Source organism: Cherax quadricarinatus, chromosome 26 (assembly GCF_038502225.1).
Source record: "Cherax quadricarinatus isolate ZL_2023a chromosome 26, ASM3850222v1, whole genome shotgun sequence".
NCBI lineage: Eukaryota > Metazoa > Arthropoda > Malacostraca > Decapoda > Parastacidae > Cherax > Cherax quadricarinatus.
Genome location: NC_091317.1, coordinates 38,384,178 through 38,403,108, shown reverse-complemented (window position 1 = coordinate 38,403,108; position 18,931 = coordinate 38,384,178). Strand labels below are relative to the sequence as shown.

Sequence of the window (18,931 nt, the reverse complement as noted above, 5' to 3'; positions counted from 1 at the left end):
ATCTCGGTGCAACATCAATAAAGTTTAGTAATATCAAATATTCACGACATAAAACAACAACAACAACGACAACAGCAACACCAACAACAACAACAACAGCAGCAGCAGCGGTTACTGTTTATGTAACAAATGAAGAATGTAAGAAATATTGTGGGTGGAACAATACTGTGGGTGGAACAATACTGTTGGTGGAACAATACTGTGGGTGGAACAATACTGTGGGTGGAACAATACTGTTGGTGGAACAATACTGTGGGTGGAACAATACTGTGGGTGGAACAATACTGTGGGTGGAACAATACAGTGGGTGGAACAATACTGTGGGTGGAACAATACTGTTGGTGGGACAATACTGTGGGTGGAACAATACTGTGGGTGGGACAATGCTGTGGGTGGAACAATACTGTGGGTGGAACAATACTGTGGGTGGAACAGTACTGTGGGTGGAACAATACTGTGGGTGGAACAATACTGTGGGTGGAACAATACTGTGGGTGGAACAATACTGTGGGTGGAACAGTACTGTGGGTGGAACAGTACTGTGGGTGGAACAATACTGTGAGTGGAACAATACTGTGGGTGGAACAATACTGTGAGTGGAACAATACTGTGGGTGGAACAATACTGTGGGTGGAACAATACTATGGGTGGAACAATACTGTGGGTGGAACAATACTGTGAGTGGAACAATACTGTGGGTGGAACAATACTGTGGGTGGAACAATACTGTGGGTGGAACAACACTGTGGGTGGAACAGTACTGTGGGTGGGACAATACTGTGGGTGGAACAATACTGTGGGTGGAACAATGCTGTGGGTGGAACAATACTGTGGGTGGAACAATACTGTGAGTGGAACAATACTGTGGGTGGAACAATACTGTGGGTGGAACAATGCTGTTGGTGGAACAATACTGTGGGTGGAACAATACTGTGAGTGGAACAATACTGTGGGTGGAACAATACTGTGGGTGGAACAATACTGTGGGTGGAACAATACTGTGGGTGGAACAGTACTGTGGGTGGAACAATACTGTGGGTGGAACAATACTGTGGGTGGAACAATACTGTGGGTGGAACAATACTGTGGGTGGACCAATACTGTGAGTGGAACAATACTGTTGGTGGAACAATACTGTGGGTGGAACAATACTGTGAGGGGAACAATACTGTGGGTGGAAAAATACTGTGAGTGGAACAATACTGTGGGTGGAACAATACTGTGGGTGGAACAAAACTGTGGGTGGAACAATACTGTGGGTGGAACAATACTGTGGGTGGAACAATACTGTGAGTGGAACAATACTGTGGGTGGAACAATTCTGTGGGTGGAACAATACTGTGGGTGGAACAATACTGTGGGTGGAACAATGCGGTGGGTGGAACAATACCCTGGGTGGAACAATACCCTGGGTGGAATAATACCGTGGGTGGAACAATACTGTGGGTGGAACAATACCGTGGGTGGAACAATACTGTGGGTGGAACAATACTGTGGGTGGAACAATTCCGTAGGTGGAACAGTACTGTGAGTGGAACAATACTGTGGGTGGAACAATACTTGAGTGGAACAATACTGTGGGTGGAACAATACTGTGGGTGGAACAATGCTGTGGGTAGAACAATTCCGTGGGTGGAACAATACCGTGGATGGAACATACGATTGGTTGAACAATACCATGGGTTGAACAATACCAAGAGTGCAACAATACTGTGAGTGGAACAATAAATGGGTGGAACAAAGCCGCTTGGGGGGTGGGGGAGTTACAATTCAGAAATAACTTACACTCTGGAGTAGAAAGTTCAGACAAAGTTTGGGTCTGTCCTGGACCATTTCTGACTTGACGACGGTCCAAAACGGACCGAAATATTCTTTAAACTTTCCTCTGGGAAGTTTGTGTTGTTTATTTTGAACATCATCTACTTAACGTGTCAACAGGGTATATGTATACCTCTCAGGTATACATATATACTGAAAATCAACAATATTTCTTAGTGTCTATACCTGGGATACCAGTGTATGTGTTGGGATGATTTGTTAGGTTTGAACCTTATCGACTACTCATGGTTCATTAAGGGTGCAAGTCACCTGTCAACCTGAAATATTAAATATAGATTTATCCTTAATTTTTAAAGGGGGTGGAGGGGAAGCCAGTGGAAGGCCTCGGTCAGATATCCTAAAGCTCCAGTGGTGAGTCATCATATTGACTAAAACAAGAGTCAGGAAACGTCCCGTTTCTTGATGAATCTTACCTACCTAACCTGTAACTTACTAGCAATGGATGATTTAATTCCTAAGGTCAGAGTTGAAGACTACTGTCACCATGTGTATGTTGAAATATTCAGACCTCTCAGTTTATGTTCCCTTCATATGACTTTCTACTGTATATGGAAATTTATGTTCTGTATATGTAATTATTACTCATTTTTTATGAAAAAAAAATGGGGGATTGTAATGCTAGTTGATTCAGCTTAATTTCGATATTATGCAAAGTTTGGATTGAATTAATACATATTAGTGGAACTGCATCGATACTTTCTCAAATAAAATGTATCTAAACTATTTTGTTTAGTAAATCCCAAGAAATTATCTGAACCATGTTTATATGTGAATTTTATCCTCATTCTCACTAAATATGATTTTACATAAATAAAGAATATAAGACACACACACAGACACACACACACACACACACACACACACACACACACACACACACACACACACACACACACACACACACACACACATATACACAAGCACACATACACATATACACACATACGAGCGGGGTTCCACAGGGGTCAGTCCTAGGACCGGTGCTGTTTCAGGTATATGGGAACGACATGACGGAATAAATAGATTTAGAGGTGTTAATGTTTTCAGATGATGTGAAGTTGATGAGAGGGATTCAATCGAACAAGGACCAGACAGAATTAAAAAGGGATCTGGACAGGCTGCAGGCCTGTTCCAGAAACTGGCTCTTGGAATTCAACCCCACCAAGTGCAAAGTCATGAAGTTTGGGGAAGGGCAAAGAAGACCGCAGACGGAGTACAGTCTAGGGGGCCAGAGACTACAAACCTCTCTCAAGGAAAAGGATCTTTGGGGGAGTACAACACCGGGCACATCTCCTGAGGCGCACAATAACCAAACAATTGCTGCAACATATGGGCGCCTACCAAACCTAAGAATAGCATTCAGGTATCTCAATAAGGAATCGTTCAGGACCCTGTACACCGTGTATGTCAGGCCTATCTATATTGGAGTATGCAGCACCAGTTTGGAACCCACACCTAGCCAAGCACGTAAGGAAATTAGAGAAAGTGCAAAGGTTTGCAACAAGACTAGTCCCAGAGCTAAGGGGCATGTCATTCGAGGATAGGTTAAAGGAAATCGACCTGACGACACTGGAGGACAGGAGAGATAGGGGGGATATGACAACGACATATAAAATACTGAGATTAATTGACAAGGTGGACAGAGACAGGATGTTCCAGAGATGGGACACAGTTGGAAGTTGAAGACTCAGATGAGTCACAGGGATGTTAAGAAGTATTTTTTCAGTCAAAGAGTTGTTAGTAAGTCGAATAGTCTGGAAAGTCAGGTAGTGGAGGCAGGATCCATACACAGGTTTAAGAGGTATGATGAAGCTCACGGATCAGGGAGTAGTGACCTAGTGTCGACAAGTGAAGAGGCGGGGCCAGGAGCTATGAATCAACTGCTGAAACCACAATCAACTGAGTACACACACACACTCACACACACATGTATATATATATATATATATATATATATATATATATATATATATATATATATATATATATATATATATATGTATATATATATATATATATATATATATATATATATATATATATATATATATATATATATATATATATATATATATATATATATATATATATATATATATATATATATATATATATATATATATATATATGTATATATATATATATATATATATATATATATATATATATATATATATATATATATATATATATATATATATATATATATATATATATATATATATATATATATATACACACACACGCACACTTCCACACACACACACTCCCACACAGTTCTACACACACTCCAACACACAGTCCTACACACACACTCCCACACACACAATCCTACACACACACACAATCCTACACATATAATCCTATAAGCCACAGCCACAGAGGCTAGGATATGGAGCTTAGAGGAGGAACTGTAAATGCTGAAACGAGTTAAAGAGCTGAAGAGCAGAATGGGCATGACATCAGGAGCAGGAACATCAGCAACCAGCGAGGGGACTGAAGGAAGGGAAGTAGATAAGTCATACACAGAGAACTTATCAAACCACCAGGGGGTGCCGGGAAAAGTCAAAGAATGAAAAATGGCAAGCCGTTGGGTACAGGGAAAGTAGACAGAAAGGGGACTGAAGAGGTCCCTGCATAGGCGTTATCAGACCATCGAGAGATCCAGGAAATGTTAAGCAAAGCAGCAATAGAGATACTTAAATTGGATCATGAGATACAAAAGGAAATGCAATGGGAGGATGAAAGGAAGATGTCAGTCTTTGTTCTTTGGCTTTGGGAGGCTGAAGGGGCAGCTTACAAGAGAGATGACTGTGAATGAAAAAAAAGGATTGAAAATATCATGAAAGAGATAAGAAAGAAACACCTGATCCAGCTGACAAATTTTCAGAGAATAGGGGGATTCTCAAGGAAAAGAAACCGTCCAGTCAAGTTAGAAACAGTTCGATACAAGATCCTTCAGAAGAAAGCGCGACTAAGGAGTTCATAAAATTGCAAGTGGATGTACCTCAACTGCGAAGAACACGAGAAACACAGAAACTGAGCGAGAGAGAGAGAGAGAGAGAGAGAGAGAGAGAGAGAGAGAGAGAGAGAGAGAGAGAGAGAGAGAGAGAGAGAGAGAGAGAGAGAGTATACGAGGATGCAAGTAGCAGGAAAAAGAGTCAAGGATGAAGATGGGTAAAGTAACTCAGAATCAGGAGGTAAAGTAAACACACCCTCCCTCAGAACCACTCACAGAAGACCTTCAACCCTGACAACCCCACTGCAATCAAGAAAATTAACCCAGAACAACCCACACTCTGTACATAGGGTCCCCACCCCCAACACAATCTCCACCTTCACAGCACTAGGTTGCACACTAACCCATCCTCCAGAAACCCCCCGGACCACAGTATTAGAAAAACTGAATGTATGGTACACTATCGCAGATGGAATAACAAATAAATGTGAGGAGTGGCTCGAAAGAATCATGGATGCATTCCCAGACATCATAGCACTCATGGAAACGAAGCTCACAGGAATGATAACAGGTGTGATCTTTCCATCTGGATATCAGATATCTGATATCCAGATGGAAGCATCTGCACACCTTGTATGTCAATCCCATATTAGAGTATGCAGCACCAGTATGGAACCCCACATTTGGTCAAAAAAGTTCAAAGGTTTGCAACAAGACTAGTCCCAGAGCTAATGGGTATGTCCTACGAGGAAAGGTTAAGAGAAATAAACCTGACAACACTGTAGGACAGAAGAGATGGGGAACATAATAACGACATATAAACATATCAAGAGGTATTGAAAGGGTGGATAGGGACGGATGTTGTAGAGATGGGACACAGCAATAAAGGGTCACAACTATAAGTTCAAAACTCATATGAGTCACAGGGATGTTAGGAAGTATTTCATCAGTCACAGAGTTGTCAGGAAGTGGAACAATCCGGAGAGTGATGTAGCGGAGGCAGGATGCATACATAGCTTTAAGAAGAGATACGACAAAGCTCATGGAGCAGGAAAATAGTAGACCTAGTAGCGACCAGCAAAGAGGCGGGGGCCAGGAGCTATGAATCGACCCCTGCAACCACAATTAGGTAAGTACATACACACATGCCAATAGAATGGGAGAAGCCAAATTACAAAAGAGGGGACTACACAGGCATGAGGCCGGATGACATCTTTCCATGGATCCTGAGAGAGGGAGCAGAGGCGCTATGTATACCACTAACAACAATCTTCAATACATCTATCGAAACAGGGCGACTACCTGAGGTATGGAAGACAACAGATGTAGCCCCAATTTTTAAAAAAGGAGAGAGACACGAAGCATTAAACTACAGACCAGTGTCATTGACAAGTATAGTATGCAAAGTCATGGAGAAGATTATAATCAGGAGAAGAGTGGTGGAGCACCTAGAAAGGAATGAACTTATCAACGACAACCAGCACAGTTTCAGAGAAGGGAATTCGTGTGTCACAAACCTACTGGAGTTCTATGACAGGGTGACAGCAGTAAGACAAGAGAAAGAGAGGGGTGGTGGGTAGATTGCATTTTCGTGGACTGTAAGGAGTTGGACACAGTTCTACACATTAGTGCAAACGCTAGAGGAACAGGCAGGGATAACAGGGAAGGCACTGTAATCGATCAGGGAATACCTGTCACGAAGACAACAGCGAGTCATGGCACGTGGCGAGGTGTCAGAGTGGGCGCCTGTGACGAGCTGGGTTCCACAGGGGTCAGTCCTAGGACCGATGATGTTTCTGGTATATGCGAACGACATGATGGAAGGAATAGACTCAGAAGTTTCCCTGTTTGCAGATGATGTGAAGTTGATGAGAAGAATTCAATCAGACGAGGACCAGGCATAAGTGAAAAGGGATCTGGACGGGCTGCAGGCCTGTTACAGAAACTGGGCCCTGAAGTTCAACCCCACCAAGTGCAAAGTCATGAAGATTAGGGAAGGGCAAAGAAGACCGCAGACGGAGTACAGTCAGGGGGGAGAAGAGACTACAAACCTCACTCAAGGAAAAAGATCTTTGGGTGAGTATAACACCAGGAACATCTCCTGAGGCGCACATCAACCAAATAACTGCTGCAGCATAAGAGCGCCTAGCAAACCTAAGAAAAACATTCCGACATCTCAGTAAGGAATCGTTTAGTACCATTTACACCGTCTACGTTACGGCCATATTGGAGTATGTAGCACCAGTTTGGAACCCACACCTAGCCATGCACGCAAGGAAATTAGAGAAAGTGCATAGGTTTACAACAAGATTAGTCTCGGAGTTAAGGGGCGTGTCCTAAGAGAAGAGATTAAAGGAAATCGACCTGACGACACTGGAGGACAGGAGATATAGGGGGGATATGATAACGACATGTATAATACCGAGAGGAATTGACAAGGTGGCCAGAGGCAGGATATTCCAGAGATGGGACACAGCAACAAGGGGTCACAGTTGGAAATTGAAGACTCAGATGAATCACAGGGATGTTAGGAAGTATTTCTTCAGTCACAGAGTTGTCAGGAAGTGAAAAAGTCTGGGAAGTGATGTAGTGAAGGCAGGATCCATACATAGCTTTAAGCAGAGGTACGATAAAGCTCATGGTTCAGGGAGAGTGACCTAGTAGCGACCAGTGAAGAGGCGGGGCCAGGAGCTTGGACTCGACCCCTGCAACCTCAACTAGGTGAGTACAACTAGGTGAGTACACACACACACACACACACACACACACACACACACACACACACACACACACACACACACACACACACACACACACACACACAAACAATTGATGTTCACAATGATACAGTTCATTAATATATTCAATAATTATGTTTTCGTTGCAGTGTTTCAGTAAAGAGGATGACGAGTATATGGTGGATGGTGTTTCCATTGTCTGTTGTTGTGTGTTGGGGAGATGTGCAGATACCAGCACCTGTTGGTAGGTCATACAATGTACTTGTATATGTAAGTTGTGTAGATACCAGCACCTGTTGGTAGGTCATACAATGTACTTGTATATGTAAGTTGTGTAGATACCAGCACCTGTTGGTAGGTCATACAATGTACTTGTATATGTAAGTTGTGTAGATACCTGTTGGTAGTCATACAATGTACTTGTATATGTAAGTTGTGTAGATTCCAGCACCTGTTGTGAGGTCATTCAATGTACTTGTATATGTAAGTTGTGTAGATACCAGCACCTGTTGGTAGGTCATACAATGTACTTGTATATGTAAGTTGTGTAGATACCAGCACCTGTTGGTAGGTCATACAATGTACTTGTATATGTAAGTTGTGTAGATACCAGCACCTGTTGGTAGGTCATACAATGTACTTGTATATGTAAGTTGTGTAGATACCAGCACCTGTTGGTAGGTCATACAATGTACTTGTATATGTAAGTTGTGTAGATACCAGCACCTGTTGGTAGGTCATACAATGTACTTGTATATGTAAGTTGTGTAGATACCAGCACCTGTTGGTAGGTCATACAATGTACTTGTATATGTAAGTTGTGCAGATACCAGCACCTGTTGGTAGGTCATACAATGTACTTGTATATGTAAGTTGTGTAGATACCAGCACCTGTTGAGAGGTCATACAATGTACTTGTATATGTAAGTTGTGTAGATACCAGCACCTGTTGGTAGGTCATACAATGTACTTGTATATGTAAGTTGTGTAGATACCAGCACCTGTTGGTAGGTCATACAATGTACTTGTATATGTAAGTTGTGTAGATACCAGCACCTGTTGGTAGGTCATACAATGTACTTGTATATGTAAGTTGTGTAGATACCAGCACCTGTTGGTAGGTCATACAATGTACTTGTATATGTAAGTTGTGTAGATACCAGCACCTGTTGGTAGGTCATACAATGTACTTGTATATGTAAGTTGTGCAGATACCAGCACCTGTTGGTAGGCCATACAATGTACTTGTATATGTAAGTTGTGTAGATACCAGCACCTGTTGGTAGGTCATACAATGTACTTGTATATGTAAGTTGTGTAGATACCAGCACCTGTTGGTAGGTCATACAATGTACTTGTATATGTAAGTTGTGTAGATACCAGCACCTGTTGGTAGGTCATACAATGTACTTGTATATGTAAGTTGTGCAGATACCAGCACCTGTTGGTAGGTCATACAATGTACTTGTATATGTAAGTTGTGTAGATACCAGCACCTGTTGGTAGGTCATACAATGTACTTGTATATGTAAGTTGTGTAGATACCAGCACCTGTTGGTAGGTCATACAATGTACTTGTATATGTAAGTTGTGTAGATACCAGCACCTGTTGGTAGGTCATACAATGTACTTGTATATGTAAGTTGTGTAGATACCAGCACCTGTTGGTAGGTCATACAATGTACTTGTATATGTAAGTTGTGCAGATACCAGCACCTGTTGGTAGGTCATACAATGTACTTGTATATGTAAGTTGTGCAGATACCAGCACCTGTTGGTAGGTCATACAATGTACTTGTATATGTAAGTTGTGCAGATACCAGCACCTGTTGGTAGGTCATGCAATGTACTTGTATATGTAAGTTGTGTAGATACCAGTACCTGTTGGTAGATCATACAATGTACTTGTATATGTAAGTTGTGCAGATACCAGCACCTGTTGGTAGGTCATGCAATGTACTTGTATATGTAAGTTGTGTAGATACCAGTACCTGTTGGTAGGTCATGCAATATACTTGTATATGTAAGTTGTGTAGATACCAGCACCTGTTGGTAGGTCATACAATGTACTTGTATATGTAAGTTGTGTAGATACCAGCACCTGCTGGTAGGTCATGCAATGCACTTACATATGTAAAATGTATGTAACATAGATAAATCATAAGTTGGAAGAACGCAGGTTCACAAACTCGTAACATCGGGTTCAATTCTCGCTCGATTTTACTTAGATTTAGTTACTGTCGTTCAGATCTGTCATTATTTTAAACACAGGAAAGATATCGTCGTTTACACTTCACTGGTCAAAAATATCTAGGCATGAAAATTTCCCATCTCATATTAGAAAAAAAACTTAGAGAGTGCTTCTGAAGAAAGGTTGAAAATGATTTATTTTCTGTGCCAAAATATTGGAGAGAGTGACTGCCTCTTCACCGAATATGAATTAGATAATGTATTAACTAAAGGTCGATCAACCTTTGTTAGCACTATATAAACTCATTTACACTGAGGGTGTTCTTATTTCCTGGATCAATAGTCTCATTGTGCCTATCCCTAAGCCACAACAGCCTGATACATTTAGACCTATCTGGTTTGGTAATAGAGTCGTGGATGAGTGGAACAAACTCCCGAGTACAATTATTCAGGCGAAAACGTTGTGTAGTTTTAAAAATAGGTTAGATAAATACATGAGTGGGTGTGGGTGGGTGTGAGTTGGACCTGACTAGTTTGTGCTGCTGGGTCTAGTGCAGTGCTCCATCCTTGAGTGGAGGTGACTAGACTGGGTGGGTCATTGGGCTAATCCGGGGGAGGGTGACATGGACCTGCTCCGCATGGGTCAGTAGGCCTGTTGCAGTGTTCCTTCTTTTTTATGTTCTTATGTTCTATCATCATTACTGATTCTATGTCATCACTGAAAGCTCTTGATTCATATAATGACTCTAACAACATGCTTCTTGGAGAAGCCAGGTATAAATACTCAAAAAATCCGGGATAAATGAATTAATGCACAATTGCTATGGATCCAATCACACATTGAATTATTCCTTCTTGATAAAGTTGATTTAATAGCCCAGAAAAGTACCCTGATGGAGAATATAGAATATGACTTTGGTGTAACTGTGTCTAGCATTAGGAATAATATTAGTAGGGAAGTGAATAATGAAAATGAATATTATAGGAATGCAATTTAAAGCCAGAGTAGATCAATAACCCACTATGTGGGCTATAGATCTGCGTACTTATCTACGTGAACTTGCAATGTGAACAGACTGAATGATGTAGTTTCAAGGCCCAGGCTTGGTTACAAGTACTTCTGGCAGTTTGTGAGACACACGGATGACGATCAAACTAAATGTGGCCAGCACTATGGTCACTATTTCGAACACTATGTGCTTAATTGTCCACTTATTGAGGCATATAGAGATAGACAGCATAATAACTTATGTGACATGTCACGGTATCTTATTAATGAAAATAAGACACCAGATGTACTAAGTAAATTTCCTAAATTTGCTTGTAACAGATAATTGAGCTGTAGATATAAATTCAGATGTACTCCTGTTAACCCTTTTGGGGCCTAGTTCCTAGGCCTTTTGTGCAACCATATGCTCTTGCACTACCATCCACAGGATGGATAGGAAGTGCAAAATAAACCAGCCACTGCAGTGACAAAATTTAAAAAAGCCGAGTCCCCCACTAAACAGAAGTTCACAGGACATCTGTTTCGTTGCTTTAATTCAAGAAAATGGTTTCCATGGTAGTTGACAGTAATATTGATCAAATCGTAAGAATTTAAAAAAAAATTTGGCTCGCTTGATCAGTCATCCAGATTTATGCAAGATGGGTCGTCTTGACCTCTAATACAATTTTTTACTTGATCTTCCCCACGACACTCGGGGGGGGGGCAATTAAGAAACAGTTATTTATGTTCATAATTCAAAACTAGTTAATAACATAAAACTAAGAATGTAAACTTTTATTTTCTCAACAGGTAAACAGGATATGAAGTGGTCCATGATGCGCCTGCAGCAGACTGGTCTCTCAACACAGGTGATGGAGGCCTGGCTGGTCACACAGGTGGTGGAGGCTGTGTTGACCTCAACACAACATGGCAGCTACTCTGTAATTTTCATTACAGACGGCACTACCTCACTCTCCACTATCTTCATGGCAAGTGTCGCAGTTTTTGTATTATACAACACGACTGTTCCAAAATTTAAAAATGACAGAGCGATTTTAATCAAAACATAACTTTCACCAAATATATCCGTGTTCTTATTTTCGTATCCTTTTCTGTTCTAATTTTTTAGTTTCAAACATGTATACATTGTATAATCACGTTTATTTTCGCGTCTGTTTATTAGCTAAGGGTGATGGAAGGCATAAATCATGTAGATCAATGAATAATTGTTAATTGTTGGGATATTTATATCTTTTTGTGTAAAGAATGTCAAAAAATAATCATTAGAGAGCACATTTCCTGTTTATTATCAGTCAGCTGCCCATCCACAGTTCTCAGTGGTCCTACTTTTTTCCCCTGACCTTTGTCCTATACACTGGGATTAGTCTTTGATTCATTAGCAATTACTTTCATGGTTGTGTTTAGCCTTTCTAATCTCCTTTTTTTCATTTCTCTTTTAAAATGTACATATTGTCAATAAGGTTAACCTATCATCTGTTGATGCTCCCATAACTTCCTCTTTTCTCTCCTATTCATCCTATTTAGTCTCCTATTCATCCATCTGGAATCGTTCTTATTTGACCTAATCTATCAAATAAGTCTTCCTCTATCGCTATGTCAGCAGGTCGGTATATTCCACCTAAAATTAGTTTTTCTTGTCTTTCTAGAAATTCTACCCACAGAGATTCTGTGACTAATCCATCTATTTTACATCTGTTTTTATGCAACAATTTATATTTTCTCTTACATATATTCCTACTTCACCCCCTTTCCCCGTTATATTTATCTATGTGGAACAACTTAAACTCTTGAATATTGTATTCGGCAATCGTGTCCCGATTCTTTAAATTATACCATGTTTCAGTTATTGCAATAATATCAAAGTTTTCCACACACACTACCAAACGTAATCCATTAATTTTATTCCTGGCACTTCGACTATTAGTATAAAATAATGCAACTTTTTCCTTTTCAGCTTTGCTTTTCCACAATTTCTGGTTTTCATCATTACCCAGTGTTACTTGATGACTTTTATTCTTAAGATTCATGATATCAAAGCCTAAATCAATGTTTCCACACTCATTATTTTCCCTTCCTAAATCCATGCCTCTAACTATTCCTAGTTAGAGGAGAATACCCACATCTGCCCAAGTTAAATGATTCAATCTCTGGCATACATGTTATTTCTACCATAGAAGTGGTTCCAGTTGCCAATCAATGGTACTGCATTATCTTTACAGTGTTTGGCCAACAAACAATTAATACCAATTGCTCTGGACAGCCATACATTTCCAATACCCCTTCTTGGCAAAATGCCACATATAACAGGGTTCCCTCCCTTCTTCCTAATTATGTCCATTGCTGTCCTATACCTTCTAACTAAATCCTTACTTCTACTCCTGCCTACATCATTGCCTCCAGCAGTGAGGCAGATAATAAGACTGATCCCATTACCATTCATGAAGTTGTCAAGCCAGCTAACAGTATCCTCCATCCCAGCCCCAGGAAAGCAAACCCTCTGTCTCCTACTCCTATCCTTCAAGCAGAAAGCTCTCTCCATGTACCTAACCTGAGTGTTCCTCGGTGTTCTTTGTCATGTCATTCCCAGTAGTTAACACAATCGTCAGGTAGCACACAATATGGTTTCGAAGTTTCCACAGCAGTCTCCTGGATCTTTGTCGTTTCTACCTTTACATCCATCCTCTTGATTATCAGCTTCGTTCCATGCTACCCGGCCACTGTACAGCTTCTTTTCTTGACCTGAGGATTCACAACAGGAGGATTACTACAAATCCTCTTGTTTTCCTCAGTTAGTCACCATATCTCCTGCCTAGCCACCTTCAGCTCATCCCTAAGCTACTGGTAGAGTTAGAGGGTATCGTTGGTTCAGTTTCACAGAGAGCTCACAGAGTACGTCTTCACACTAGCAAGTCCACGTCACCGACACTAGTCGGTGATGAGTAAGGCACAAGCGTCTTACTCGTCAACTTATTGGTATAGTATATCATTTTCGTAGTTATACCTGTCTGACACAGCAACACATTGGTACACAACCCGCAAGTAAGAGACTGAAGTTTTTGACGATATTTCCGTTTAACTGGTTAACAATCTAAGTTGGGCCGAAACATTGTGGTGAAATTTACTTCTAGACAGGCTGTAATTTACATATTAGACTAGTCGTAAGCAACAAGATCCCTCTAGTTTCTCAACCAAGCAGAGCTCAAGAAATATTTCCTTCACGTGTTTACCGAGAAATACCTTTATCCCAAACATATTAAAATGAGTTATTAATAAGCCTTTAGCCTAATGACATATAGCATTAACTCAGCAGTCAACACCTTGGAGTCCAGAAATTCACATTCTTTGACTCGACTAAGACGACTTAGCATTTTTGCACATATATAACCGGACGTCAGAGTAGCCATGTAACAACCAGTAAGCGAGTGTTCGGGTGAATCCACCGCGTCGAAACATAAAATTCTGTGTTCGCATTCATGTTCACATCGTGACACTCTGTCGTGCTCCGACCGTCTCCAGGGAGAACTGAAGAAGAGATATGGCGTTGAGACGCAAATGTAACTCTCATAAGTGAGGTATCGATGGTAACTCTCCCTGCCGTGAAACATTAATCACGGACATATTACAAAGAGCTGCAGCAGAAATTCGGTGTTGAATCGCAAATAGTTAACGCTGCTAAGCGAGGTATCTCCAGCAACTCTCCCCACAGTGGATTATTAACCATGGACATATTAACATTCACAAGTTAATCTTGTGGCCAAATGATGGTGGAGTCAGGTGTAACTGAACAAGTTGACGAGAAGCATTGTAGGAACTTTAGTTAAATAAATACATTAAAGATTATTGGTGGTCTTTGGGGCTACTTATCTTTAAGATGACAGTCTAAGACATCTAGCAGCCGCAACCTAGGAGACTTCCTTTCCTATATAGGCGCTCTTGTGTCCCGCTAGGCGGGTGTAACAATAATACATCTTCTCTTCTGATATATATGCTATAGTATGTCAACGGTATACTAGGGGAGATCACTACTCTTACCAGTGTTGGGTAGATCGTCCTCTTATGGCATCCATGTAATTACCTTTATTACTCTTCTTTAATTTTTAACTGCCAAGTCAGTTTAGTCCCTAAGCTTTCTCATATCCACTGCAGTGTTTGCGTGGTGAATACGACTCATTACGGTGGCCCGTAGCCTGGTGGCAAAAGCTCTCGTGTTCGATTCCCGGCAACGGGTTGAAACACTGGGCGTGCTTCCTTACACCGGTTGTCCATGTTCACCCAACAGTAAAAATGGGTATCTGGGTGTTAGTCGACTGGTGTGGGTCGTATCCCGGGACAAAACTGACCTAATTTGCCCGAAATGCTCTGCATAACAAGCGGTTTTCTATATATGTAGTAGTATGTCATTGATGTCAGCTAGGACTGTATACCTTGTACATGTACTTGTAGAAATAAAGATATTATTATTATTATTATTATTATTATTATTATTATTATTATTATTATTATTATTATTATTATTATTATTATTGTTATTATTAATATTATTATTATTAATTATTATTCTTTGGCTCATATGTAGCGGGAGCCTGTGTCGCTACCGAGTCATTAATGGCGGTATCGATGATTTGATTGAAGATAAGATGGTTGTACCCCGATGAATGACTAGGACACCTTCACTTCTTTGTCAGTTAATCGTATAAACACGGTGGAAAGTTCACTGTGCACTTAGACTGTTCAACAAACAGCACTCGGAAACATCGTTCAACGTCACCTGACTTTGGCAATATAAACACAAATGCAGTATAATGTGATCCTTTATTGACTACGTTTCGCCCACACAGTGGGCTTTTTCAAGTCACAAACAGTTCTGTTTGTGACTTGAAAAAGCCCACTGTGTGGGCGAAACGTAGTCAATAAAGGATCACATTATACTGCATTTGTGTTTATATTGCCATTGTGTCGGTATTTTATACCATTTATTTCCATCGTCACCTGACTTTGCCATAGTGAAGAGTTCTGTCATATCAGACATAAACAGAGATGTGAACCATAGCACTGTATCATCCTTTGCAGACGATACTAGGATCTGCATGAGAGTGTCATCCACTGAGGACACGGCAAAGCTCCAAGAAGATATAAACCAAGTTTTCCAATGGGCAACAGAGAACAATATGATGTTCAATGAAGACAAATTCCAACTACTCCGTTATGGAAAACTGGAGGAAATAATAACTAGAACTGAGTATACTACAAACTAATCACACAATAGAGCGGAAAAGTAATGTGAAGGACCTGGGTGTGGTAATGTCCGAAGACCTCACCTTCAAGGACCATAACAATGCCACTATCACATCTGCTAGGAAACTGATAGGATGGATAATGAGAACATTCAAGACAAGAGATGCTAAGCCAATGATGATCCTTTTTAAATCACTTATTCTCTCTAGGCTGGAATACTGCTGTACATTAATATCCCCATTCAAGGTAGGTGAAATTGCAGAGCTAGAGAATGTACAGAGAACCTTTACTGCACGTATAAGTTCCATTAAACACCTTAACTACTAGGAGCGCCTGGAAGCACTTGACTTGTACTCACTAGAGCGCAGGCGAGAGAGATATTTCATAATCTACACCTGGAAGATTTTGGAGGGACTGGTTCCTAATATGCACACATCAATCACTCCATACGAAAGCAAAAGAATTGGCAGGCGATGCAACATACCCCCAGTGAAAAGTAGGGGCGTCACTGGTACACTAAGAGAAAACGCAATAAGTGTCCGGGGCCCAAGGCTGTTCAACAGCGTCCCGCCAGCAATAACGGGCATTACCGGTAGACTCCTGGTTGTCTTCAAGAGGGAGCTGGACAGATACCCAAAGACGGTGCCGGATCAGCCGGGCTGTGGTTCGTACGTTGGATTGCGTGCGGCCAGCAGCAACAGCCTCGTTGATCAGGCCCTGATCCACCGGGAGGCCTGGTCGTGGACCGGGCCGCGGGGGGCGTTGATCTCCGGAATGCCCTCCAGGTAGACTCCAGACTTCACTATCACTCATCCACAAGTTGTACTCGTGAATGTTGATATGTCCGTGATGATTGTTCACAAAAGGGAAAGTTACATTTGTGTTTCATCTCCTTGGGAATTGTCCCGGTACGAACAATCGTTACGAAAGCAGACGGGTATGGCCATGAATCTTACGTTGTCACTCGCTTACTCGTTACTGTTCGTCGAATGTTCTTGAAAAGATATCCTCGGTACTGCTGACATCCGGTATCTTGGTGCAAAAATAAAGTCAGCATTTTTGCACCCAAATACCGGAGGTTCTGACAACTTAATAGAGCTAAATAATATGAATTCCTGAACGTAGAGGTGTTGATTGCTGAGTTAATGCTATTAGCTAAGTTATTAGGCTAAAGGTAAGTTATGAGTGAGAAGGGTTGGAGTGAATATGACCTAAATATCTGCACCTGTGTCTTATCATAATATATTAGCTGCTCCTAAAATATTTCCTTTTCAGATAATAGATCATCTGCGCTTTTCTGGAGGAGTTGGAGTATTTGAAGCAGTGGCTAATTGCTCTGATTTGAACAACTGGGAGGAGCACCTCTCTTTGTTGGTGGACAGTGTTAAGCTGGTAGGCTGAGTGACCATTGCCTGGTAGCCACAAGATTTTGTTAATATCGTTGTTGTACTTGAAAAGCACAATATTTTTTTCATTCACAGTAATGATGGGAGGGGGGGAGAGTTAGTGAAATCGTACTAATACTAAAACTGTGCTCAATACTGTTATTATTAGTAGTATTAAATTCACGAGAAATCATAAACCTATAGCGTCCATATATCTGGAGATCGGGAGGTAATCAGTTTCAATTAAAAGAAAAGAGGGATCATTTACATTACTTGGTTTAACAGCCGTTCACCGGCACCCAGGCACCTCTCTTGAAGGTTCAGTATATTAGAGATCGTTGAATCTGCTGTCTCTTAACATGTCAAGGCATTTAATAACAGTATACAATTTCTACATTAACAGCTGCGGAAGTTGTCATCATACACAACAATTGTGGTGATAAGTGACGAGGCAACCTTCCTCGCCGCCTTCGTCAAGTGGTCCGTCAAGGGGCGCCTCATGGTGTGGTCGACGAGGCTCCTCATCCTCACTCACTCTCGCCTCATGGAGCTGCAGGATCTCCACACAACCTTGTCCAACCTCAACTCTATGTTGGTTATTATCAACGATGACACAGCTAACATCAGGTGACGTGCGTTTTCTACTTAAATGAAGATTAAATACAATGATCCTTGGCTATGATTACTGCTGTGAGACCAGAGAAACACATCCTTCAATGACAACGTTTTGACCACGCACTGAACTTTTTCAGGTGACTTGAAAAGGCCCAGTGAGTGGGAGAAACTTTGTTAATAAAAGATCTCATTTCACTGCATCTGTGTCCTTTTCCTCCGATATTACATCAAGATTGATGGTGATATCGTTGAGAGAGATGGTATCATGAGTGTATGAAAAATAAGAGACTAATGGTACCCAGTATCTAGGACTATAGTTTGGCTAGAAGAACTGGAAGATTTTAAGGAACACTACTGATGCTGGAGGGAACGGGGCAGTTTGAAATATTATGACTATGTGTTTAGGAAAGTCCAAAATGTGTGCAGGCTTGGGACTGGTGGGAAGAGGGTAACAGTGTTATACTTTGTGGAAGACTTTATAGGCCTTCATTCTTCCTACATAATTGTGACTTCCTCGATATTATGGAATTGTGTGTGAGCTTAAAATTATTCTTGAAGGAAATTTATAGAGGCAGAAAGTCAACATGGCAATGGCTTCCTTAGCTAGTTTTGTTCTAGCAAACATTTATTTAGAACACCTAGAAAGAGAACGTTTGGGAAATATTCCCCGGTATATCTCAGACTGAAAAATGTTGGCATTTTGGTAATTGCGGGTAGACGCATAAACTTAGCAACTTCAGAGACTAATTGATTTAATATGACTGCTTAGTTGGACTCATTTTTCAAGTGAAGAACTTTCTCCTCTCTATGTGCTTCCTTTTCGTCTAGACTGGCGATCGTTTCAAAATCTAAATCAAAGACTTGCAAGCCTAAGAACCGTTTTTAGAACGTAGTCCGACATATGTCGGACTACTCTCAGAGTATGCTGCACAAGCACGGAGCCCGAACGTCGATAAGTATG

General features: G+C 40.9%; 1 protein-coding gene across 1 annotated transcript in view; it reads left to right on the top strand.

Annotated features, from left to right (window-relative positions):
• The first annotated feature begins 5,308 nt into the window (after positions 1–5,308).
• Positions 5,309–18,931, top strand: part of LOC138853249 (probable glutamate receptor) — a 69,305-nt gene continuing 55,682 nt past the window's right edge. Inside the window, exons 1-4 of the mRNA XM_070088969.1 lie at positions 5,309–5,501; positions 11,525–11,703; positions 17,246–17,362; positions 17,759–17,982. Of these exons, the coding sequence (XP_069945070.1) occupies positions 5,309–5,501; positions 11,525–11,703; positions 17,246–17,362; positions 17,759–17,982 (713 nt within the window). The remainder of the gene's footprint in view (positions 5,502–11,524; positions 11,704–17,245; positions 17,363–17,758; positions 17,983–18,931) is intronic.